Source organism: Cucumis melo, chromosome 5 (assembly GCF_025177605.1).
Source record: "Cucumis melo cultivar AY chromosome 5, USDA_Cmelo_AY_1.0, whole genome shotgun sequence".
In the NCBI taxonomy this organism is placed as follows: domain Eukaryota; kingdom Viridiplantae; phylum Streptophyta; class Magnoliopsida; order Cucurbitales; family Cucurbitaceae; genus Cucumis; species Cucumis melo.
In genome coordinates, this window is record NC_066861.1 from 21,452,138 (window position 1) to 21,479,379 (window position 27,242).

At 29.0% G+C, this 27,242-nt stretch overlaps 1 protein-coding gene across 5 annotated transcripts in view; it reads right to left on the reverse strand.

Moving 5' to 3' along the window:
• The window catches only part of LOC103492373 (calcium-transporting ATPase 10, plasma membrane-type), a 39,016-nt gene extending 14,826 nt beyond the window's left edge, over window positions 1-24,190 (reverse strand). Inside the window, exons 1-4 of one of the 5 annotated variants that reach the window (XM_008452720.3) lie at window positions 24,045-24,190; window positions 10,050-10,118; window positions 3,346-3,475; window positions 1,750-1,925 (exon numbers count right to left, since the gene is read on the reverse strand). In XM_008452720.3, the coding sequence (XP_008450942.1) occupies window positions 1,750-1,911 (162 nt within the window). In that variant the 5' untranslated portion in view covers window positions 1,912-1,925; window positions 3,346-3,475; window positions 10,050-10,118; window positions 24,045-24,190. Of the gene's footprint in view, window positions 1-1,749; window positions 1,991-3,345; window positions 3,548-10,049; window positions 10,119-10,273; window positions 10,292-11,157; window positions 11,221-24,044 lie in introns of those variants that run through there. The other 4 variants (XM_008452712.3, XM_017046365.2, XM_051084463.1 and 1 more) reach the window with 4 other exon arrangements.
• Window positions 24,191-27,242: the final 3,052 nt, after the last annotated feature.

Here is a 27,242-nt window from a genome sequence, read left to right on the forward strand (position 1 = left end):
TAAAACTATACAAGGGTTTTTGAAGAATGAGATGATGAAAGATTAAGGACTTGAGGAATCTTTCTAGATGATTGATCACAGAAATAGACATCCTAACCAAAATAAATTTTTACATTTAGGTACGGCACCACATTGCATAGAAAGATATGAAAGAATATACTGAAACCCCCCAAAAAAATGAGGTATGAACCCTACCGAGAAAAAATGACTCGATCTAAAAGAATAAGACCTACCTTATAATTAAAAAAAGACCTAGTGACCAAACCCTACAAAGAAAGCATTAAAACTAGCAGCATCCCAAAATTCCAGACACAATCCAATCCACCTCTATAAAAATTCTATTATCCCCCTCGAGCCAATTAAACAACCAGCATCTACAACACTTTTCCCTTTCCCGAAGAGAAGTCAAAAGCACCTCCTCTACCATTAAGCAACAATCTATTTACCAAACCCCCACATAAACCAAACCATCTCATCCACCAATACCAAAGCGATTGAGCAAACTGGCAACTGCATACCATATGATCAAGGTCCTCCTGCAACCTATAATGCAAACCATTGCAGATACAACAGAAAAGGAAGAGTATCTTTCAACACAAACCATGATATGAACTCTCCCGTGTAAACCATGCCACACATTTCGGTAGGTTCATTCATAAGCCCTTGGTATTCAACTCTTTGGTCACCGTTGTCTCAAGAATTTTTGTGCTTAAGGTGATCCAGGTATGATAACCTAATCCTTGGGTTGAAATCAATTTTGATTTGGAGCTCTAGTGTTTAGGAGCTAACCTACCCAAAGAGTCCTGATACCCAATCACTAGGGTTATCATATAAGTTAACTTACATCTCTAAGCCTCATAGCTAGAACCATGGGCAAATGAAAATCCTAAATTAATCCTGGTAAATGATACATAATATTCCTTCCCTACACCAGCTGCTAACCAAATAAAGATATTGGTTTAACCCCACCAACGTCCAAACATTTGAAAATGAGAACCACTTCGTTTCCAGACCCCTATTGGTAAAGCTGTCCTATCATTTTAATCTTCAGTTCTAATGTTACAAAGCATTTTCAACAAGGAAGAATATCAAAAGAACATACTACAAATGAATGGGAAAATGTTAATTTCCTCTTCAGACCTTCATCAACACCACCAAATTGTCTAAAATATGAAATAATCTTTTCTCCATTACGATCAAAAAGTTAGCAATCACTAATAAAAACGCCAGCTATTTGTCCAAGTTCAACTGGCCAATTTCCAACAATTGATTAAATTGACAAGTAGCATATTTCCATGAATTAAACCAAAAAAGCTTAATTAACGTTATAATTGCTATGTACATTGCCGCTAAGTCTCTTTATTCCTTTCTTAGATTCCTAATGTAGCATTTATCCATTGATTAGAATTTTACGTCCTTCAAAAAAAACCGAAGTTAATTACACAATTTTCCGTCAATACAATTCTCAAACAAGTGGTAATGAGTTATCTAATCCTTGATATTTTACACATGAAACGTCAATTCCAAGATTAACCTAAAGTAAAGCAGATAATAAAAGCCCACATAACCAAAACAAAAGGCAGGAAAAGGTAGCAGAAATTGAAACAAAACACACAAAGACAGAAAGGAAAAAAAAATCCAGAAAAATTGTGAGGAAAGAAACAAAAACAGTAAAGAAATCAATAATATTCAGAGCAAAACATTAAGAAAAAAGAAAAAGAAAAAGAAAAAGAAAAAGAAAAAACGTACTCTCCAGCGGCGGAGTCTGTCAACAGAAGCATGTTTAGTAGTGCGAATTTCAAAAGGATTAGAAGAATCGTCGTCGTCGGCTTCGCCGGAATTGCTGCTACCGGACTCGACATCACTCCGTCTACCGTACGGAGACTGAGGAGGGCCCTTGAACAAACTCATAGTGAGAAGAAAATCTGTCGCAGGAGAGATGGCACCGTGAAGAATTTTTCAGGGAAGTGAATCAAAGTTGAGATATCATCTGAGAATGATGAAAGAGAATAGAAAATCTTATTGCCGGAGAAGAAAATTGATTTTGACGGTGTAGGAACTGACTGGAAACTTTGTATAGCACTCGACAAAGTAACCTTTCCACTAATCGTCGCTCCAATTTCTTCTTTAACCAAAAATAAACGTTTTGTTTCACCTTCTTAATAATATTATCATCTTTTTTTCTTTTTTTCTTTTTTTTTTTCCATTTATTTGTGATCTTCTCTACCTAATGAATATATTTTTACGCCTCCTTTTTTCAATATATTCCGTGTATCTTGCAAATTAAGTTTTTTTTTTTTTCCACATTAATTTAAAATTAAAGTCACCTTTTTAAAAAGAAAATAATGTGAACATATATTAAAATTGAATCTTAAGATGTCTGTTGGAATCACAAAAGAAAAATCAAAAAATCTCAAAGCATGTCGAAACCTATTAAACTATGTGTAAGGTTGGTTTTGATCATACTATGAACAAACACAATAGATCGAATCCACCACTAACATGTTCTTGCACCAAAACCATAATGATTTACTTGGTATAATTAATTAATTCATTACTCTCTTTAGAATATGTCCAACGAGGAAATGGACTTTCTTTTATTATATTTCTCGTTTGGGTTTATATTTATAAATTTACCATCCAATATTTTGAGCTCAACAACATCTACTTTTACGAAAAAAGAATGGTACATATTTAAGGAAACAAAGTATTAATTATCTTACTAAGAAAACCAAATATTAATTAAAAATCTATATTCTGAATTGTCTCTTTTAAATGTTGAATAAGAGATAATTAACATTAAAAATTAAATAACTAAATGCATGGATATTATTAGATTTCAAAATAGAACAATTTTTAAATAAATAAATGGTTCGAACCTCATGTCCAGAAAAGTATATATTTCAAAAATTACACCCATAAGTTAAGGTTTAAGAAGAAAAAAACCGGTTTGTCGCCGAAGTTTTGGGTTTTACTTTTGTAAGTCAAAATAAACTTCCAACTCTTTTCCATTCTTCAAACCTCAAAAGAAAAAAAAGAAAAAGAAAAAAAAAAAAAAAAAAAAAAAAAAAGAGCACGTCGTTTTGTCTCCAAGGTTCTTAAATGGCTCGTTACGCGTAACCGACCAAAAATCCCGCCGACTATGTCGGTTCTAATTTATATATATATACACCAAAAAAAAAAAAACTAAGAAACCAAGACTCATATATTTATTATTTTTCACTCCGCTTTTAATTCAAAACGAATATAGATATTTTTGTTTTAAAATTACTTGAACAACAGGGAATATGTTTTTACGATTTTTAAATAAATAAAATAACAATGGTTGTGTTGAATTCGGTTTACCTGGTAAAACGGTGCGTTTAAAGCAAGGCGGTGGTAGGAGGTGGCCGTGCTTCTATGTTCTCCGTGACCTTGACCGTCGTCGTCGTCTGAACTCCGGCCTCCTCGAAACCCAAACTTCTGTTTGTTTGTACTGAACAACTCGGAAGAAACAAACACAGAACACGCAAAGTGAGTGAAGGTTCCCAAGAAATGAAGTTAGATAAAATTGGGCCCACCGAAAGGAACAAATTCTTCCTGCCACATCTAAATAGGGTTTAGAATAATATTATTGTTTATTCTCTCCTTAAATTGAAATCTCGATATTTTCGTTCCACATCTTAAATATTTTATTATTTTTATTATTCTTATAATTTATTATTTACGATGTGCTGGAGTTTCATCTAATTAGCTACACACCTTATTCTAAATTTCTTTTTTCAATAATATTTATTGTTTCTTATTATTTTTACTATTTCACTTTTGTTGTTTTCTATTTTTTATTATCATTTTTACTGGTTTTTTCTCAAAGTAAACCTAATCTACTTTTAAAAACATATTATTATAATCTAAAATTAAAATTATATAAACTTTAAATTTACACTATTATAACAACAACAGACACCCCCATTGAATTATACCTCTAAATTAATTTTCTAAGTATTTATAAGTATAAAAAAAGTTTTAAAATATTTAAAAAAAAATTAGTTCAAATACATCATTTTCTTATAACAATTTTAGTTCATTTAAAATTTTATACTAATTTTAAAATACAAAATTGAAATATAGCATAAACAAAGCTTGTTTGGGTTACTTGGTGGCAATATATTGATGAGCCTATACATTTTAGCCAAACCAAAATAATAGTCAGAGTATATTAAAAATTAGAAAGTCTTACTTTCACAAAAATATCCTTATAAATAAAGGATCTATAATAATAACGATAATTAATATATAATTATAAAAAGTAAAACATGACGAATCTAGAAAATATATTGAATTTAGGTTAATAGGAATATTGACAGATTAACCACTAAGTTAACAATAAGTATTAAAAATTAAATAGTTTTCCTTTTATATATTATATAAAATCGATAAAGTTGAGAAAATGTTTGAGCCTCTGAATCTTTTTCGCGGGTGACAATGGTATTATGAGTGAAGGAAAAATAAGGTGGCATTCTAATTTTGGTACACGTCACCATTGCATTGCTTCCAGATAACGAATTATTTTTTATTTTAATTTTATGATTTTTTTACTGTTTTAAAATAAATTAACAAATAGAAAATTAAAGAAAATAAAAAAAGGAGTTGAAAGCATGACAAGTGGAAACGAAAAAAGAAAAAAGAAACACATGTAAGAAGCGTGAACGATTCTTAGTTGTTCTCCAACTATTTTTTTAGCAATATATACTTTTATATATATATATATATATATATATATATATATATATATATATATATATATATATATATATAAAGAGGGCTTAATTTAATTATTAGTATTTAATTTTATTTTGTTTTACAATAAGTTTACGTAATTGCACATGTGGCCCTCCAGCTTTTTTCTTTTTCCTCTATTTGCCATTTGTTTAAGTTAGATTTGACAGAGGAAGTCCTTTTTTCTCTTTTTCCTTTCCTTTGAGAAAGAGAGGAAGGTTCGTAGAGTCGGCAAAATGAGGCGAGAAAAAGCAAATAAATAACACTGTTTTTTAATATATAATATAATTGAAACAAAAATATATTTGATAAATTATTATTTGTTAAATTTTTGTTATATTTAAATAATTATTATAGTTAAAGTGGTGGGAGATTGATATAGCTTAGGGTTTATGAATATCGGGCAGAAATTTTGGTTTTGTTAATTTTATTCTTTTTACTTAATGGACAAAAAAAAAAGTTGTAATGCTCCAGGAAACATGCTACTGGTTTTATTAATTTTTTCTTTTTGTTTTTGAAAATAAATAAATAAATGTTTCTCTTTTTGTTTGAAATGATTTGACGAAGGAAAAAAAGAACATTTTATGATTTTTTTTTAACTAAAATTTAAGTTAACAATTATTAAGCTGAGACTTAAAAATTAGGAAAATTGGATGCATATAAAATTATGAGTTCATAATTCAATTTTCTAAAAATAAAGTTTCTAGTTCAAAGTTGTTGGCAATAGCTGGATGCAGGTGACCAAAAAAAAAAAGTTTAATTTGTGTTTATTTGATTCTTGTAAGGTATGAAAATGAATCATTTTAATCCTCTAATGGTTCTTGATAATCCTTGGACCGTTAGTTGTGACGTGTAAGTTAAGTTAACTGATTGTATATTTGATGATTACACAATTGTATTAGTTTTATGAGGTGGGTTAGTTGCCTATCTGTCTCTTCAACTTTTGTTCTTGTTTTTCTTCCTAACCACTATTGCCCTTCTTCTAATTTCTCAAATCTGAACAACCCACTTTCTCCATCTCTCTTTGTGCCATTTTTTCCCAATTTGTTTTTCCATTCTTTATCTCTTCCCAGAAATTTAACTTCTCTTTGTTGCTCTCTCTAAAAAACTGAACAAAAAATCGGCCAAAAATTCCTTCTCTTTGATTCCTAGTTTACCTTCAACTCTCTAAAATGTTGCAGAAACAACATTATCTTACTGGGTTTGCTTTTCGTTTTCGCCTTTGCAGATTCTATATTGAAATTGTTGTGATTTTAGAAACCTCAGCTTCCAAAGAGAGGACGAGAAGACAGCGTTGATTTTGGAAACTCCTCAACTAGGACTACTTTTGGCCAAATCTGCCATTATTGTAAACAATATTTTTGCACAGTCCTTAATCCTTGGTGAAGAGATAGGAGGAGGGGGGTGGTGGTTGAAGAGGAACAGGAACAGGAACAGGAAGGAGAAGAGACGAAGATCAATAATAAGCCACCTCAAAATTGAAATTAATATCGATCCCATTAAAATAGTTTCCAAGTCATTGTAGGCACCAACACCAACTCGAGGAAAAGTATTTATTATGAAAGCTTAAGAAACGAATATCTAAACTCAAACTTTAGAACCAACAAATGTATCTTACCTAAAACTTTATTAATTTTAAAAATATATAGTTGCACTAAAAAAAACTAGTATATTTTTCAAATTGAGTAAATATAATTCGACGGTTTTTTTTTTCAAAAAATTTATAGGCCAATGGTATAAATAAAATGAATTACGACAAATATATATATATAACTTTAATGTTTATGTTATTAAAGATTCAATATAGAGTTTTTTCAACACCATACTAAAAAAACTCGTACATATTATTAGTTTAGATTTTTGTTTCTAACAAACAAAAAATATATGCAAACATTTTATGAAAATAGATAACTTGAACTTAACTTATGGTTAGCTTTATTTAAATTACCTAATCTTTATCTATCTTCAAAGATACTAAACAAAGAAGAAAGAAAAAGAAGGCTTAATTGACAATATTTCAATAATATATATATATATATATATATATAACTTCATAAACAAGAAAAGTTACAAATAGAATAGATATTTTTATATAAAAAAATATCTAAATTTATTTGGATAAGTCACCGAATAAATCTAAAATGAAAAACCAACATGTAGTGACAATATTTAACAACAGGATAAAAAAAATATATGTATATATAAAATAATAAGATGAAGAATAAGAAAATGAAAAAAAATAATTTATTGGACTTTTTGCAATTCTTTTATTAAAAAAGACATAAAAAAATAAGGTGCAGGAAGATATCGGGACAGGTGGATGTACGATATTTTCGTACGGGAAATTGGAGGAGAAATTGACACGTGTAAAGTGCAAAATATTGTTCTTATTTTGAGGAAGGTTCGTGGAAAGTGGATGGATGTAATGCTTATAACCGTCATAAACGGGCAAAAACGTGACCGTTACTGCCCACGTGTACGTTGATAATGACAGGGTTGAATTATATTATTATTATTATTATTATTATTATTATTATTATTATAAGGTTATAAATAGATTGAGATTGCCCTAAAATTCCTTCTTCCATAAAAGAAATAAATTGCAAGTGCTACGCTACTATTGACGTATTATTAAATTATTTGTTATTTTCTTCAAGTATTTATTGTATTCATCTTCATAGGTACTCAAAATTTCTTCGACCTCTCTTATTTTTAAAGTTAAATTACGAAAAATAACTCATCATATTTATATAGAAAATATTCAAAAATGTTTTTAAACTTTCGAAAATGGACTTTTCAATGAAAATCATTAAAATTTAGTTTCAAAGTAACTATTTACAAATTTTCAAAAATATCCTTTTAACTTAATAATATGATTAAGAAATATTTTTATTAATCTAAATTTTACACTAATTTTCCCACCAACTAAAATTAAAATAAAAAGTTTAAGTTAAAGTTATAGTTTTAATTTTTATTTGATTATTAACACACAAGGATAGATCACGAACATAATCAATCTTAATTATTGTTTTAATTAATATATCGTTAAGTGCTAAATAAAAGAATGTATTTAACTAGTCATTGTTTTAATATGTTTTCAGGAATTTTTTAAAATTCATGAGATCTTGTGAAATTTTATGTTTTAACCAAATTTTAAAATATTGATGTTAATTGATATATTAAAGTCTTAATTTTATAGAAATATTGTTTTCGATGAATATTTATGGAAAATTATAGAAATAACAATTTCAAAAAATAAATTTAAATTAATAAATAAATATTTTACTATTTTCGAATAAATAAACATGTCTATTATTTATATTAGTATAATTTTCATTTTTTTTTTGTGATTCATAGATTTTAATTTTTACAATGCAATGAAAATATCTATTTATCCATTCTATTGAAATCAAAACTGTGGAAATATGAAATATCGATAGAAATATCTACAAATCAACGAAAATTTAAAACTATAGTTTGAGCTTAAAATTCTGGTTTTTATTTTGAGTGCTAAGAATTTTGGTGTAAAAATTGAATTAATGAAAATATTTTTTAAGGATATTTATGAAACGTTTCAATAGTCCAAGGATATTTCTTAAACAAAACTATAATGGTTTCCATCCAAAATGAACAGTAAGAGTATTTTTTTTAAGCCTTTTCTTAAAGTTTAGGTCATTTTTTAAGCTTTGGAAAGTTTATGGATATTTTTGACACAAACATCAAAGTTGAGGGACATTTTTTTATAATTTAACCTATTTTTAATTACAATAGTTGGTGTTTTAAATTAAATCTGCAATAAGTTATAGTATTATTATTTCAAATTTCTTTTTGTTAGGGTATTAAACATTTCCTACTCATCCTCTCTTTCTTAATTTTACCATGCTTACTATCTTTTATCTAGATTAAAATAGTTTGTACTTTACACACGAACTAATATAATCTATATACTAATGTTATTCTATAGCTACTTCAAAAAAAAAAATGTTACTTGATAGCTATAGTAACTAATTCATCCCTCGAAATGCCTACTAATAACAAAGATATATCATGTTTAGTATACTAACACAACGGTAATTTCAGATGAATTAGATGAAAAAAAATTTTACACAAAAACTTCTCAAACATCACTTTGTTTTCCATTAAGTTCTTAAACAATAAGTTGTATTGAATAGGGATGTAGTGTATGTAGATTAAAAAGTTTGTTACCGTGGACATTATGTGGTAATAAAAAATTCATTCTAATTGATTTAACCATTAATCTTCGATAGAATAATCTTTTAGTGTCGAATATAGAAATAGTGAGTTAAAAAGGGAAGACTTATAGTAACATCTTTATTCAAGACGAGTGTTATTGAAAGATGAAATAAGAAAATCTCACGTAAATTAAAAGAAGAGAGTAGGATGGAATATATAAGTAGATTTGAAGGATATATGACAAAGTATATGAGTGTGAATGATGATAGATTTGCATAGCTTAAGGTTCTAGCATTTTCGTTTAAAATAAAGTTAAAAGTCTAAATGGAAAGATGTTTTGTTGTCTTTTCTCTATCACTTTATTTGATTTATTTCGAATATGAAATTTAATTATGCAAAGAAAATACTTTCCTTTTGTCGTCAACTTTTTTTTCCATATAAAAATGAGGAAAGGTCTCTCCCCAAAACTTCCGAAATGGGAAACTCTCCAAACTCCGACGGAATATTTCTTTTTGGATAAAATTTAACATCCTTAATTCTAGCTCCATTTTCGGTTCATTATAAATAATATTAATTATTATTATTTAAATTAAAGATAAATATTTTTATGTCTTTAAAAAAAATGATTGTTCTTTCTTTCATATTTACATTCAGGATATTTTGTTGTATTTTTTTCTAAAGAAAGATATTTTGTCGTTTATTCTTTGTATGTTCATGTTGTATAGATTTTTAGGTGGTAACTATACAGTGAGAACCAAAATTTAATCTCGTACACTTTTACCTTCTAACTATATCATTAATAGAAAAATATTTACAAAATATAGCAAAATTTTTCAAACTTTCTAAAACTTATTTAAGCATTTTGCTATATTTTGTAAGTAGTTTCGTTTTTTGTTCTATCAACGAAAATTTTCCTTTAAAAAATGTAAAAATGTTTTTTTTTAGATATTGGGTTATATGCATATTTTGAAATTTTTTTAGGGTAGTTGATAGTACAAGAACTATGTTAGTTAAGCAATGGTAGATGAATAGAAGAAAAAAACATAAAGATATATATAAATATATTGAAAATGGAAGATTTAAAGAAGACAGCTTACCAAGAAGCAACCCAAATAGATAATCTTGAACTTATACCTTCAGCACAAGAAGCATGTTCACCTCTATCACTACATAAGAGAATTTGCAAAAAACGATAATTATTATAATAAACTCTTTTATATATATATAAATGAAAACACTTCAATAATATTAGTAAATAGTTACTTTAATTAAGATATATTATAGAGATACAGAAGAGAAAGACACAATGATCATATCGTACAACTTTTATTGAAAATAACGATACGACAAAAGAAGTAGCTAGAAACATCTTTTTATGTTAAGTTTGGATTAATCAATGTTATTAGCTAAGTAATGACTCGTTATATAATGTAAAAATATATTGGGAAAATATTAGAAAAAGAGAGTGAATGAGGATTGATTCCAACATTATGAAAAGACAAGGGAAAAAGAAAAGAAAAGAAAAGAGAAAAAAAAGAAGAGGAAGGCATATATATGGATTCTCCTCTTTGAATTTTAGGACAGAAAAAGGGAGAGAGAAAATATTTTTTATTTGAAGAATATATTTTACTTTTGAATTGTTCGTGGGCGTATTAGATGCAAAATTCAATGTAAAAAGAAGACAAATATATATTCCATATTTGAAGGTATCAACAATTACATATTAATGCCCATTGTTTTTAATATTATACATATGGCAAAACAATGGATGCTTTCTTATTTAACAAATACATGCACAAATATATAATCAACCATTAAGAATATGACACCCTTTCATAGTCAAGGTGAAATTATTGATCCTATCTTTTGTTGAAATCTCTATAGTATTATTACTTATCATGGTATTTGCTTATTACTAAAGACAATTAGAACCAATATCACAAATAAAGAAAACAAAACCCTACATAACTATAATGGTTAGACATTTAGTAGACTATAAGAGGTAGAATAAATTATTAATCTTTGATATGATAATTTGTGATTTATCTACTGATTTTACACTCTAAGGATCTTGTATGAGAATCCCATCCATCGGAACATCTTATGCATTTTGATGAGATGAAGAAAATGAAAAAGAAAAAGAAAAAAAAAAGGTTTATATAATGTAAGTTTAGTGGAGAGAAGGAGGATAAAATAGGAACAAACCTGAATGATTAAGGAAAAGAGAGAGGAGAAGAGGAGAAGAAAAACCGTATAAGAAGAAGAAGCATGATAATGGAAATGTTGAGTATATATATATATATATAGAATTTGGTGGTGCTCCTTTGTTGCCAGGATAAGGGCTTTTCTCAGTTTTGCAAGCAAGAATAATTGGCTACCATGCAATATAATAGAAGATAGTTCTACATTGATGTGGTGGCATGATTTGATTTTCTTTTCTTTTTAACTTTTCTTTTTTCAATCAACGTTACAACAAACAAACAACGCTACATATACGTTGAGAATCAGAAATAACGACCCTTTTCTCCTTTCTTATAATGTTGTACTTTAAAAAATACTTAAAATGTGACTAAAGTAAATGCAAATGACTTGGTTTGTCAAGGCTTTTTGAAAAAAAAAAAAAAAAAAAAAAGGAAAAAAAGAACATCAATGATATAGGAATATAAAGTTAATTATGAGTCTTATGACATCTTTTATTGCAATTATTTTCTTTAAGAAAATATTCAATCTTTCTTCGATCAAATTATGAAGTTATTAGAGGCAAAATCTACCATCTTCTATACTATATAATTTTTTACTATAATCCCATTAACTATACAAAATTATTCCATATTTAAATGAACAATAATAATAGCATCACTTTTTCAACATAATAATAATAATAATAATAATAATAATAATAATAAAAAATAAATAAATAAATAAATAAATACATAAATAATCTTCTAAGTGTTTATAAATTATTAAAATTAAGAACTTGAAGGGATATATAGAGAAATTATTTTATGTTTTAAGAATCAATTTCAACATTCCAATACTTTTCTTCTTTTTCTATATAATTTTTTTATCTTATTAAAAGGAACAACTGAACACACTGTAGGTTTCTTTTTAAAATTAAAATAAAAGCTTTTTACTTTTACTTTTACTTTATTCTCTTCCTCTCAACTAAGAGAACATTTAATTTGGGTTTTGTTTAATTTTAATTTAACTTTAAAAAAAAAAATTAAAGTTGGTATGAACACTGGTTTCACGTATAGTTTGTATGTTTTATTATTCACTTTTCTTATTAGTATTAAAAAAAAAAAAACCCAAATCTTGAAAAACTTTAAATAAATAATCAAAAAATAATTTTTTATTTTAGAATTTGATCGGAAGATTAAGTGTTTCTTTTACGATAGGTGAAGATCATAAAAGAAAATAGAGAGAAAGCTAAGTATAATTTTTCTTTTAAAAAAACGAAGTTATTACGTAAAGAGATTTAATTTATTTAGAAGTATGAATGAATTAAATGAAAAATAATATAATTAGTAGGCCCCCTCTTCTATGGTTTTGTTCTCTCCATCCCCATCTACTCTTCCTTATCCCGGACTTCCCAAACTCTCATTTACAATGATGCTCTCTAGAAAGCAAGCAAGAAGCCTTGCTAAGGAAGGGAAGTGTGAGAGTGAGAGGAATAGAAGGAGTTGGCAATGAAAGGGACAGAGAGGAAACATTAAGATAGATAGAGATTTGAACTCAAAACATATTGAAGCAACCTCTTCTAATACTATTTCAAATCACCAACTCAATCTAAAATTTTAAGTTGATGGGTGAAAATAAATTTAGTACAATATCCAATAGAAGATTCTAAAGTTCAAGGTTAGATGAGAACAAAAGTAAAGAAATTGGAGAAGTGAAGAGAGAATAAAAGGAAAACTTTCCTTGTCATCAAGCCGTATCATTATCCGTCTAATCAAATTTCTTGTTTAAATGTTGTTTTTAATAGCTAGAGAGATCTTTTAAACCTATTCTTAGAAACTTGAGAACTTTATTGGTTAATTTGAAACATCAAAGACTAAATGCACACGTTCTTCCAAACTCAAATACCAAAATGATATTTTTCCCTAATAATAACAAATTAATCAAATATAATTTATGATGTGACAAAGGAAATCAAAGCAAAATTAACATGAACTTTTCAACCAAAGGCTTAATATAACTGGGAGATTTTTGTACAGAGGACATATTATCAATTTCTTGCATGATCAATGATCTGCTCCTAGAAAAACAAATGAAATCTAACTTTTTGCTTATGTTAAAGCGCACTATCACAATTCTTATTTTTTCTCACTTTTTGTAAACCTATCACCATAAATATTGTGCTAATTACATGGAGAAAAATGAAATCCCAATAGACATGACCATCAAGATATAGAACACTATGATAGATATGGTCATCCGTGATACAATAGTGTATAAAACACATGGTAATACACTTTAAGCAAGTATAATGTTAGATTTGATATGTTTTTTACAAGCGTGTCTAGGAGACTAAACATAGTCACCTGTACAAAAATCTCATAATAACTTCATAATTTTCATTAATGTTAGCAAAATTCAACTAACAATAACTTATGCTTCTAACTTGCCAAAGCGATCTTAACTCAATTGTTATACTAAACAAAACTTATACTTATAACTTCGAGATATGAGATTCAATCTCTTCAAAAAAATAAATTATATTATTCGACTTAAAGCCCTGATATATTCTAACTTTATGAAAAATGAAGAGTCTACCGGCTCGTAATAAAAAAAAAACAATTTATTTAATTATTTCTAAAAGCCATGTTTATATTTTTACCTTCAATAATATCCTATGAGATTGCATCTTTTGACAATGCACATAACTTTTAAGTGACAAATGAATGTAAAAGATAAACATAGTCAACTATATCTTATCATCAATCCAATAACCAAAAAACAAAGATGAAAATTCGTCAAAAAGAAAGAAAGCAAAAATTGAAAAAGTTTTTCAAATCGATAAACTAACATATGCCGTGGAAATTTTTTTCTAAAATATAATTTATAATACAAAAATTGAAAGCGTAACCATATTTTGTTATATTTATAAATATTTTTAATAATTTGGTCAAACTTTTCTTGTTTTCTTTTCTATTTAAGAAAATTTTTTGTAATATTTTTCAAAAATAAAAAATGTTATCGTAGGGAGTTGTTTTCACTTAACAGGAGAGTGTTTGGTTGTTTCCAATTTTTTTTTTCTCTCATAATTTCTCAGTTTTTTGTTTAAGAAACAAAGCATTCCCAAAATTAAAGATTAGTTTTAGGAAAAAAAATTGGACATCTTTGGTAAAGTTTTTATTTTCTTTTTTCTATAACAAAATAGTATTGGTGACTGTTTCTTTCTTTCTTTTTTTTTTCTTTATATATATATACATATAATAAATATACATGTGTGGTAACTATTTTTGAAACATGTTACACGAAATTTTAAATTAAAAATGTAAGAAGTCTACGTGAAAGCAAGTTCTTTTTTTTTTTTTTTCAACTTGATTCTCCAAAATTTTTATCTTACATCTTTTTTTATATCTGTCTCACCAATTATAAAATAATACTTTTATTTGGAAAAACTATAAATAAAATTAGAATAGTTTTGTTGTTTTCCCATATTTTCTACCCCAATTTTGGTATTGTTTATGAAAAATGAGGAAATAAAAACAAGATTATCTATCTAAAAACGTCTCTAAACTATGTTTTGTTGACAATCCAAATTTTGTTTTATGTTTTTAGATTCACTAAATTCAACAAACATGTGTTTGACAGATAACTTGAAATAATTTGTTTTATACTACTGTTTTTGAATTCGGTGATATGCTGAAAACATTATTTATATAAAAATAAAAAGATTTGGAAATGAAATATGTCATGATACAACACTACAAGAAAAAGAAATTAGCACGCATAAGGAAATCAACTCTTGACGGGTATTTCATGACCAATCTCCTGAATACAAAAATATCATCGAGAAATGATCTTCCCAAGTACACCTTTTTTTTAATACTTTTCAATGATTTCAAACGTTGGAAAACTATTATTTTCTTAGAGTCCCAACTCGATTTGTTTTTTTATAATTAAAATGTATATTATGTAATGTATCATAAACTATGAAATACAACACAATAATCATTGTACAAAATTTTTTAACATAGAACATGTTCATATATTAATAATAGAGAATTGTCAACTAATATTTAGTAGGTAACTGTATAGTTCGTTTTATGATTTATAAATTAGTATCAAACACATTTTAAAATATCGTGTAAATTAGAATTTAGTTTCTGATTATATGCTACCAAACATATATCTGTAAGCATAAAATACAAAGTTGTTCTAATTCTATTGTTTTTTCAATATTCTTTCGAAATTTCCTTACCAAACATATCTTAAAATTTTGAAATATATTCGATGAACCTAAAAATATCGGAGTGAGTTTAGCTCAATAATATTCGTCATCACTTTTCTTTCTTAAAAGTCAAAAGTTCAAATATCCTACTTATGCTAAAATATGGAATCAAAAATATTTAAATACAACTTTTGACCGACAACTTTTTTCCATAAAGAAAAAGAAAAAACAACAAAACAATATCAAAACGTGTTTCATAAATTTGATAATCGATTTTATTTATTTATTTATTTTCTATTAAATTCAATTCTGTAAAAGTAAAAGCTTTAACCAAACAAATACTAAGGAAAATAATATAATATTAAAACATGTTAAAACATAGTAAAATAAAATAAAATATTTACGATATATGACAAAATTTTAAATTATATCAATGATAGACACTGATAAACTTCTATTATATTATTGTCTATCAATATGACCAATAGAAACATATCACCGTCTACCAGTATCTATTATTAGTAGAATCTAAAATTTTATTACATTTTATAAATATGTTATCAAATTTACCATTTTTGACAATTTTCTTATAATATTTAGATTTTTGGAATTTTCAAATTTGTTTAAGCGTTATTTTTATGAAATTTGATGCTAAGAGATTTGTAACGTAACTCAATTGAACCCAATTTAGAAATAAAAAAAATAAATGGAAGAAAATAAAAAGATTTAAAAGAAAAAGAAATTAGCAAAAGAAACCAAAAAAGAAAAAAAAAGAAAAAAAAATCATGAATCATATTGATCCACATTTGAGAAAAACTTTCACAAAATGGACCAACAAATTTAATCTCTCTAAAATGTATATTTTTTACGATAAGTTTATATAGAGTTTCGAATATGTTCAAAAAAAAAAAAAAGGAAAAAGGAAACTTCCATTTAAAATAATCAATCTTAAGTCACACAAACGAAATTAACGGTCGGTAAAAAAACCTACCAAATAGAAAATAAAAGAAAAATCATGTACTTTTTCTGGATAAATGAAAGATATCTCGATATTTAGTATACATAAATGTCAATTGAACTAAACTTCTATTCACACTTAATACATAAAACATACAACTTTCTTACTAGATATCATATGTTAGCTAAATATCATACTAGCTCCTACTTTAATAAGTTGATTAAGTTTTCTTTTAATGAAATTAATTATAAAATTGCTGTATTTTTTTTTTAAAAACCTTGATGTATAATTAAAGTTAAAGAGATTTTAAATAAATTACTATATTTTAAAGCAACTTAATATTTTTATATGATGCCATCATAAACATTTAAATGCAATGGGAGGTTTTTAAAAAAACAAAGAAGTATTTACACTGTATAAAATAATTTCGAAAACAGAAAAAACCCATAGGTTCAAAATAAAAAATACAAAAAATGTCCCGTCGATAACGTGCGTAATATATTTAGTACACGATCATTTAAATTTGGCTATTATTTGACACACGATCGTTTAGATTTGGTCGATAGTGAAATTTAAACGATCTATTTTTTCAATTCTATCGTTTAATTTAGTTGCATGATCGTTTAATTTGATTACACGATTGTTTAGATTTGGACAATCGTTTCAATTTGATTACCCCAAATCTAACGATTTTTTTTTTCAAAATTTGGTCCACGATCATTTAAATTTGGCTAAACGAAAATTTTCAAGATTCTTTTAGTACACGATCATTTAGATTTGTTTACACGATCGTTTATTTTTTCAAGATTTTTTGGTCTACGATGGTTTAGATTTGGCTAAACGATTTTTTTTTCAATTCTTTTGGTATAAGATCGTTTATTTTTTTTATACAATCGTTTAGATTTGATAAAATTTTTCAACCTAAACGATTTTTTCAAGATTCTTTATACACGATTTTTTAGATTTAGTTACCCTAATCTAAACGAGATAAAAAAAGAGGAGGAAAAGAAGAAAGACGATGGAAAGAAATCACAACAAATAAAAGGAAGAGAAAAAGAAGAAAGACGATAGAAAAAAATCAAATTTGGTTATCCAAATTTAAACGACGAAAAAAAGAAAGAAAAGAAGAAAGACGACGAAAAGAAATCGCAGCAGAAAAAAGAAGCAGAAAGAAAAAAGAACGATAGAAAAAAAGCACAGTAAAGGGGAGAAGAAAAACATAAGGACAAACCTTAAATATTTAAAAAAGGCTTAGTTTATGGGTTTTGTTACATAGATCGTAAATATTTTATTAATTTATTATATTTATGAAAATTTATCTATAATAATCCTCAACTTAATTATGAAACAAATATTCTTTTACCATGATTGGTAAAAAATGTTTGCATTACTTAAAAAAAAGTAAAGATTTAAATTTAACCTATCCTTTTTTACCAAATTTGTCAATTTTTTATAAATTTATTTAATAACTACATCAATGATTTTAGATTAATGTTATTACAAACTAAATATAGCCCATTAATGGCATATATATCAAAGTAAAAAAATCATTTTATTTTGGATTTGAAATTGGGTGAAAAATTTTAGATTATTTTGATGTATTTGAAAATATTTTCATCCATGATAAAATAGCACGATTGAAAAATAAACCTCTACAACTTAAAAAAAAATTCCAAAAAGAAAACTCTCCTAGGTGATTCAAAGCAACACTGTAACGTCCCAACAAATTTGACTTTTTTTTTATTTTTATCTTAAGGGTGGATTTGGAATTTTCGAATTTATTTGAGGAACTTGACTATTTTGACCTGTGATTAATTAAGGTTTATTGTTATAATTATTTTGATTGGTTAATAATTGTTTTATTTGGAAAATGATTTTGGTAAAGTTATTTGTGGTTTATTAAGGATAATTGGAGAGAGGGAGAGTATTTGAGTTTAAAGGGAAGATTTGATGGATTTAAATGAAAAGAGAGAGAATGGGTGGTTGTTATTTGGAGTAATCGAGGGAAAAAGATAAAAGAAGATAATAATAATAATAATTATTATTATTTTATTAAAAAGGGGCATTGGAAAACGTGGGGGACTATTCATCTTCCCCAAGTAAACCCTAATCCAAAAAAAAAACCCTAGCCCCAAGCCGCCGCCGCCTCTCCCTTCTCCGCCAGCCGCCCGAGTTCGAAAGCCGTGCGCCGCGCCTCGCCACGCGACCCGATTGTGCATCCGCCCCGCTCCCCAAACGAAACACTCGCCGAGCGTCGTGTTCCGCCTGCAAGCCGTTGCCAAGCGCCGCTTTCGCCTGCACGCCGTCGTCCGAGCCTGAAGACGCGACCCGCGCGTCTGCAAACCCACTAATGCCCGAAGTCGACCTGACCCGCACTTCTTCCTCACGACTCGAGCCGCGCCCCTTTCGCGTCGAGCCACACGCGGGTGCGCCTGTGCTGTAACCTAGCTGCACGTCGCGTGAGCCGAGTTCGTGAGCCGCGCGCCTCTTGCCGTAAGCCGTCCGCGCCTGCGCCAGCGTTCGTGAACCGAGCTTTCCAGCCGAGCCGCCGTTGATTTTCGCTTCTCCAGCCGAGCCAATTGAGCTGCCCAACTCCCTTTTTTGCCCCGTTTTGACTCACATTTTTTGGCAAGCCTCGGTAGGTTGATTTTGATTTTAACCTATTCAATTAAAGTAGTTTGACCCTAACTAAATTTGTCGATGGATTAAACTGACTCAGCTAATTGGAAGCCGAGCTGGGGATCTGTCCAACTAATTCCAAACCAAGTCCGACCTTGATCTTGGGTAAGTCACCTCAAGTAAGTTTTAGACCAAATCCCCTTGAGGGTAAATTACTAAATTGTGGACTTTTGATCCTTTAGGACTTTCACCGCTTGGGGAAGCGTGTGGTTACTGCTAGAATTTGTCGAGTAATCTCCAGGTAAGAGATTCTCCTACTAGACCTTCGTTTTACATCAAAGGAACTGCATGTTTGATTTTATGGTTACGTATTGATGATGGCTAAGTACCCGTCTTGAGAGTGTAGAGAGAGAGAGAGAAAGATGGATCGGCCATTTTTGCCTGCTGATTTGACTTCATGGTTAACGTGAATAATATGTCGATGCCACTGTCTTCGTTCTAGAGACATAGTAGTAGTTGAGGATGACGGATATGATGTGTTAGGATTGGTACGTTCTGGTTGATATGTTATGGCATGAATTGGTGGAATTATGTTATGCATGACAAGTTATGATATGATTGATGAGATGTCGTGTGCATGCGATGTGTAGGGTGTATGTTAGCTTCTTATTAGAGTCGTACCCACATGGGTGTCCTTCGGGATCACCACCTTTATGACACAGACATGATGGAGAGACCCGACAGGGTCGCTCCCACTTATGACTGCATAGTCTGACAGGATTACCAGTCTGACATTAACATTGACATAGACATGACGTGAGTGGTTCGATGGGACCGCTCACAGCCCGAGCGTCTTAGGTATTCCCTTGGGAATTATCAAGGACCAGCTTGTCCCTACGGGGCACATGTTGCACGTGTTCGGGGACGTGCCAATTTAGGGGTACCACTTTCAGGGCTCTAATAAGGAGTTTACAGACACCTAGTGAGACTAGTAAGGGGTCTCTTACTGAGTATTTTTATGCTCACTCTTTCCATTTCCATTTTTTTTCAGGCAGAGGCAGAGGTAGGAACAAGGGCAAGCTGGCGAGTGACCAGAAGTGATCGTGGTGGGCCATAGGGACACGCTTGCTTTCGTTTGTGTCTAAATTGGATTTTAGTATTGCATTTCAGTTTTTCATTTATTTTATTGGTTATTTTATTTCGTTAAAAGTAGATAGGGCCCGAGTTAGGACTTCGTTTTATGCTTGTTTCACATTTTCTTTGTTAAATATTTTATGTTATTTGAAAACTTGAGGTTTTGACTTATTCTATTTTCAAAACTTTACAAACTTATATGTTCTTTTTAAATAGTAATGACTTCGACTTAGTATAAGGAGTTGGGTCTTTACAAACACAAAGGAAAGTTTAAACCGTACAACCTGAATAACCACTTAGTGATAACAAAGACGAAGTGTGTGATTAAGTTGCTAATCATCCTTGGTTTTTCATTTTTTTTGTATAAATATTATTTACGAGTTATAATTTAGTTTTCTCTCTCCTAATCTTGTGATTCTGGTTTTTGAAATTGATTTTTTTCGAAATTAGGGTTTTATAATTTTAAAATTAACTTTTAACAAAATAAAAAACCATGATGCAATCACATCTCATTGTTTGGCCAATGGTTGGGATTAAGTATTAAATATTTAAAAGATATATATTGGACAGATTTCTCCAATTATTTACTAAAATCTATGTGAAAAGAATCATGCCGCATTATTTTCAAGATTGTTGTTTTAAAGCCACACACTCGCTCGTGGAGAATGATAGAAAATATCTTCAAGCTGCACTAGACATTTAAAGTTCTATATTGTAATTTATGTACTTAAATATATGGGTCGCATATTGATAAGTTAATAAAAGGAAGTGTTTGTTATTTTTTCGCTTCGTTAAGATTCTCTTATCGCTTAGTAATTTAAGGAGCTAAGTTGAACTAGGTGATAAAGTCAAGATTCAAGAACTTAAGTGAGTATTATGATGTTTCATCTTGAGGCGTCAGAGCTACTCAGGTTGCGTCGTATGTCGCATAGAAAAGTTTAAGACATATGCGACATGAGACGACGGGGTGTGATAGGAAGGAACCGTGATGCATAAATTTTTTAGCAACTGGATGAACTATTACAGTTCACTGATTGTGGCTGCTAAGGCTCTGTATTCAGCTTTAGCTGAGAACTTTGACACTGTTGTTTGTTTCGTTAACTTCCATGAGACTAAGAAATCGCTAAAGAACATATAGAATCCGATAGTAGATTTGCGGGTGTCAAGCCAAGAAGCCCAATTTGCATCACCGAGGGCATGTAATTCAAAGGATTTAGAGGCCTTTAAGAGGAGGTCTTGTTCGAATGTTTCTTTGAGGTATTTGACTAGTGTGTGTGTTGCTGCTAAGTGTGGTTGCATCAAATGAGTTACACATTGGTTGAGTTTATAGGTAGCAAACATGATGTCTGGTCTCGGCTGATAGTGAGATATAGTAATCTTCCAATTAATATTCGATAAGTAAATGGATCATCAAGTAGTTTCCTATCTGTAGCTTTCATTTTTATTGAAGGATCCATAGGTAAGACTGTTGGTTTACAAGCCAAATAAACATTGTCTTCAAGTAATTGAAATGTGTATTGCCTTTGAGAGACAAAGAGGCCATCAGATGAACGTGCCAATTCCAAGACTAGAAAATATTTTAAGCAGCCAAGTTTTTTCAGTTTAAACACAGAGTTTAATTGTTGTTTAGTTTGGAGATGTTAATGGAGGATGCACCTATTTTTATTATGTCATCAAAATATACTAACAATGCTATGAAGGTCTTACCAGAGCCACAGGTGAATAATGAGTAGTTCGATTTTGACTGTGAGAAGCCAAGAGATAAGGGGGTATGAGAAAATTTGTCAAACCACTGTCGAGAGGCTTGTATAAGTTCGTATATTCACTTGTGTAGTTTACAAACCAGACACTCCCTCTTTTCAGCAATTTTCCCATGTTTATATCCTGGTGATAGATCCATATATAAACTTCTTCCATGAGATTACCATGTAGGAATGCATTGTTGACATCGAGTTGTATGAGCTCCCATTTCATTGATATACCCAATGTTAGTAGCACTTTTATTGTTACAAGTTTGGCTATTGAAGAAAAGGTTTCAAAGCCCTTCTTGTTGAGTGTTTCCCTTTGCCACTAGTCTTGCCTTGTATCTTTCAAGTGAACCATCAACTTTATGCTTGACTTTGTACATCTATTTGCAGTATGTGGAGTATTGAGTAGGGGGAAGGGGAACGACCGACCAAGTCTTATTTGTCTCCATGGCTTTTAAATCATATGTCATGACATCTCACTATTTTTTTGAAGGGGACAGCTTGATGGTAGAACTATGGTTCATCATTGGAGCTAACATTGAGCAAGAAAGTTTTTATGGCTTGAGGATAGCTTATCATAGAGATATAAAGTTCTAAATGGGGAATTTTGTGGGAGCTTCATGCTCTTTGTTCATTGGATTTTAGTGGAGTTGGTTGAGGAGACGGGGCTCTGGTTGGTCGAGTAGAGACCTTTTGACATTTTGAGAAATTGGTTGTGCATTGGTTGGGGGAATAGTAGGTAAAGTTTTGGGCTGCTAATTGTTGGGTTTCAAGTGAGGTATTGTCACATTGTTCGTGAGAATCATTGTTGTTGTTAGATGGGGAGTTAATGTCTCCTTCAACAGGATGACTGCTTTTGATTTCTACGTAAGGTATTCCAACGAATTCAAATACAACGAGGGTAATAAGCTCAGGGAATGGATCAACACAAGAGAATCTTGTGGAATAATGAGTTGAAAAGGAAAGACATGCTCATGAAAAATGACATCTTTGGATATAAAGAAGGTTTTCTTTTCAACATCGTATAACTTGTATCCTTTCATTCCTAGCGATATCCCATGAAAATTGAGGTGATTGCTGAGAATGGGCAAAATAAATACCCAATAGACTTACAAGTAGAGGGAAAGGAGTCATTGTAGCAACCGATAAAAAATAACAAGAATATTTAACACAAAGTAACTAATTCTTGTTATATCCTAAAACTTATTATCTAGCGTTTTTGAACGACAAAGTATGGAAGTTGCGCTAACCGAATAACAAGTCAAAGATTTAGGGTTAGTTTGACTTGATGTGGGTAAGGAGCAATACCCCAAAAAGATCTAAGTTATTTATGCACTTATCGTCTTTGCGTTATTTGGCTCGAGTATTTAAGTAAGTGCACTGTATAGACTCTCTAACTTTAGAGGTACATCTATTTTGGATCCTGAATTGATTTTAGAATAAAATTGTTATCTCTTCATGCAAGTATATGTGCGTTGATATCTATTATTTTATGTCTTTTTCATTTTCTTTATTTATTTCTCGATTCAATAATCATTAATGTTTGAGAAATAATAGACGAAGAATATCGAAGTCTTTTTTTTTTCTCATAATAACAAGTTGAGCAATTAATGTTTAATATTTTTTTTGGGAGAAAAAACGTGATTGGTTGCGTGATGCAATAATAATGTGTCACTATTAATAGCTTTACGACATCGTTTTGGGACACACAAAGTGATGAAAACGTAACCTCCCCTTCTTGGGAAGTTAACACGAAATTTCCTCTCCATTACCTCTGTTGTTTTTTAAAGAAAAAAAAAAAAAGAAAAGCATCTTCCCAGTTCCTTAAAAGTTAAAACCAAAGGAGAAAGTGATTTTCTTTCTTTCTTTCTAATGGAAAACATTTGAAACTCTAATTTCTTAGTCCAGAATAATAAATCACTCTATGTTATGTTAGAAAAAAAGGTGAAACCAACATTATGGTTGTGTTTTGATTTTGATTTATGTCCAGAAAATAGAGTTTTATTAGTTGTTGAAGTTTCTACATCAAACCCACCACTCATCGTGATGAATCAAAAAGAAAAGAGATGGTGAAATATTTATACTAACAATAATATATTTAACAAAGAAGCAAAGACAAGATGATGAGGAAGAAAGAATAATAATAATAATAATAATAATTTTTTTTAAAAAAAAAAAAGTGAGAAAAATAAAAGAGATGGAGTTTAGAGTTTGTGTGTTGTAATATGCTTACCTTGTGAAGGCAAAAACCCACAAAGCAAGAAACAAATTTGATCCTTTTGCTTTCCATTTCATCAAGCAACCTATCTCCCTTCTCTCCACATCCCCTTTTTCTAGTTGGATATTCCACAACCAAACTCACCATCACCCTATGCACTTTATATATACAACCATATCCCCCACCTCTCTCTCTCTCTCTCTCTCTCTATATATATATATATATATATATATTAATTATGTGGTTATTAGAGTTGTATTTCATGTTTCGAATATATCTTCGACAGCATATCCATAAACCATAAAATTAATTATATATATAATACTATTTCCTTTTATAAAGGATACATATTTTAATCTTACGAAAATATAATTAAGTTTATTACATAAAGTAATTGAGTTTTTCTTTTCTAATATAATTATGGATGCTAAAATTTTCGATTCACAATTTGAATATATAAAAAAAATATAAAAATGTTGTTTTTAAATTTATAATGTTTGAGTAACCATATATTCAAAATAATTTTTTTAAAAACAAAAGAGAGACTCTCTATCAAATATATATTCGTTGAACTCAAGAACTTTGAAAACATAAGATAGAATATGAATTATCTACCAAACAATTCCTTCAACTCTTTGGAGTGTTTGTGCTATTGAGTTAATTATTATACTTGGTAAGTCATAATACTTTGTGTTTGGGATGCATGATATGTTAGTCCAAATAAATGTTGTAAAAAAGGAGATATGAGTAGAAAATAGTAAAAAGTATAGTAAAGAGAGAGATTTGAAATAATAATACCGAAATAAATGTCTAGGTTTATAATAGTTTTGGGAAGCACCAACCATTATGTATTAGTTAATTTTAACATTTACTAATGAAAATACCATAATTGAAAAATGTTAAGATATAAACGACTAAATTGATACTGGACTAAATGGAAGAAATATTCAATCATAAGAGGTCATTTGTTTCCTGAGACCAAGGTTTCTATAGAATGAACATCTAGATTACTTATATAGGATGCTCACATACAAGTACTCAATCTTTCCAAAACATGGATTTTTTTGAATTTTGATAATGAGCACATCCTCTTTTTAACTTTTTAGTCCATTTTTTTTTCATATATATAAATATCACTCTTCCTTACTTTCTTTTTTAAAGTTAAAATAAATACTTTCAACTATCACCTTTTCCTTTGGTCATAATGTAAGGGTGTTTTCAAAAATATAAAAAAACAGTAAAGTATTTACACTGTATAGAACAATTTCGAAAATGGAAAAAGTCCAGAGGCTCCACCGTGTAAAATACCAAAAATGCCCCGTCAACAATGCGCTTAATATATATGGTAACGCGATTTGGTACATGATCGTTTAGATTTGACTATTGTTTTGGTACACGATAGTTTTGATTTGTTCTTTCAATTCTATCGTTTAATTTGGTTACACGATCGTTTAATTTGGTTACACGATCGTTTAATTAATTGGGTTACACGATTGTTTAGATTTGGCTACACAATTGTTTAGATTTGGCTATCTAAACCATTTTTTTTCAAAATTTGGTATATGATCATTTAGATTTGACTACACGATTTTTTTTTTCAAAATTTGGTATACGATCGTTTGGGTTTGGCTACACAATCTACAATCGTTTAGATTTGGCTACACGATCGTTTAGATTTGGCTACACGATCGTTTAGATTTGGCTACACGATTGTTTAGATTTGGCCACCCTAAATCTAAACGACTTTTTTTTTCAAAATTTGGTATAAACGATTTTTTTAATATTCTTTATACACAATCTTTTAGTTTTGGTTACCCTAATTTAAATGTCTAACCAATTTTTTCAAGATTCTTATACACCAAATCTAAACGTAAAAAAAGAAAAGAAGAAAGACGATACGATGCAGTGAATGAAAAAAAAAAAAGAAAAAGAAGAAAGAGGAAGAAAGACATGCATGATCTAAAAAAGAGAGAAAAACAAGAAACACGATAGAAAGAAATAGATTTGGTTACTCAAACAAAAAAAAAGGAAGATGGAAGAAATCGCACCTAAAAAAGAAGAGTGCAAAGGAAGACATAAAAAAATCGTGGAGAAAAAGATGAAAGCGCAAACTTGGAATATTTAAAAATGGCTAACTTTATGACTTTGTTACACGGGCCGTAAATATTTGAGTAGTTTGTTATATTTAGAAAATTTTTCCTATAATGTATGCGGTTTTATTTTTATAAAAACTAATTCCAAATTAAAATTCAAATCAATATTTATTTTATGTAAAAAATCTTAAATTAAATATATTATTTTGCAGAGACAGATAACAAAGAAATAATACAGAAAATTTTCATGAATATAATAAACATGTAAAATATTTACGGTCTGTGTAACAAATTAAAACCCATATAATTAACCATTTTTTAAATATTTCCGGTTTGCTCTTCCTTTTTATTGTCTTTCTTCTCCGTTTTTCTTCACCTCTTCGTCTGCGAATTTTATCATATTTCTTTATTTTCCTATTTTTTTCAAACTGTTATTTGGTTCAAGATCGTGTATCAAATATAAAATATTTATTTTTTTAAACTTTTATTTAGTTATTCAAGATTGTGTACTAAAAATAAATATAAAAAAATTTGAAAGAAATGTCATTTAAATGTGGGTAGCCAAATCTAAATGATTGAGTACAAAAAAATAGCCAAATCCAAACGATCAAGTACAAAAATTAAAATAGTCAAATATAAACAATTGTCTATAAAAAAATCCTAAAAAAATCACTTAAATTGGGGTAGCCAAATATAAACGATCGTACAAAAAAAATAAACAATAATGTACAAAAAAATAAATGCTCGTGTACAAAAAATAAATGATCGCGTTGACAAATCTAAACGATCGTGTACCAAAAGAATCTTAAAAAATCGTTTAGCCAAATCTAAACAATCGTATACCAAAGAATCTTGAAAAAATAAATGATCGCGTAGCAAAAAAAAAAAAGATATTTAGTCAAATCTAAACGATGGTGTACCAAATCTTGAAAAAAAATCGTTTGGATTTGGCTAAACGATCATGTAATCAAATATAAACGATTGTGAAACCAAATTAAATGATCATGTACAAAGAATTGAAAAAACAAAACTAAATCTAAACGATTGTCTACCAAACAATATCCAATTCTAAATGATCGTGTATCAAATATATTATGCACATCGGCGTGATTAACGAGGT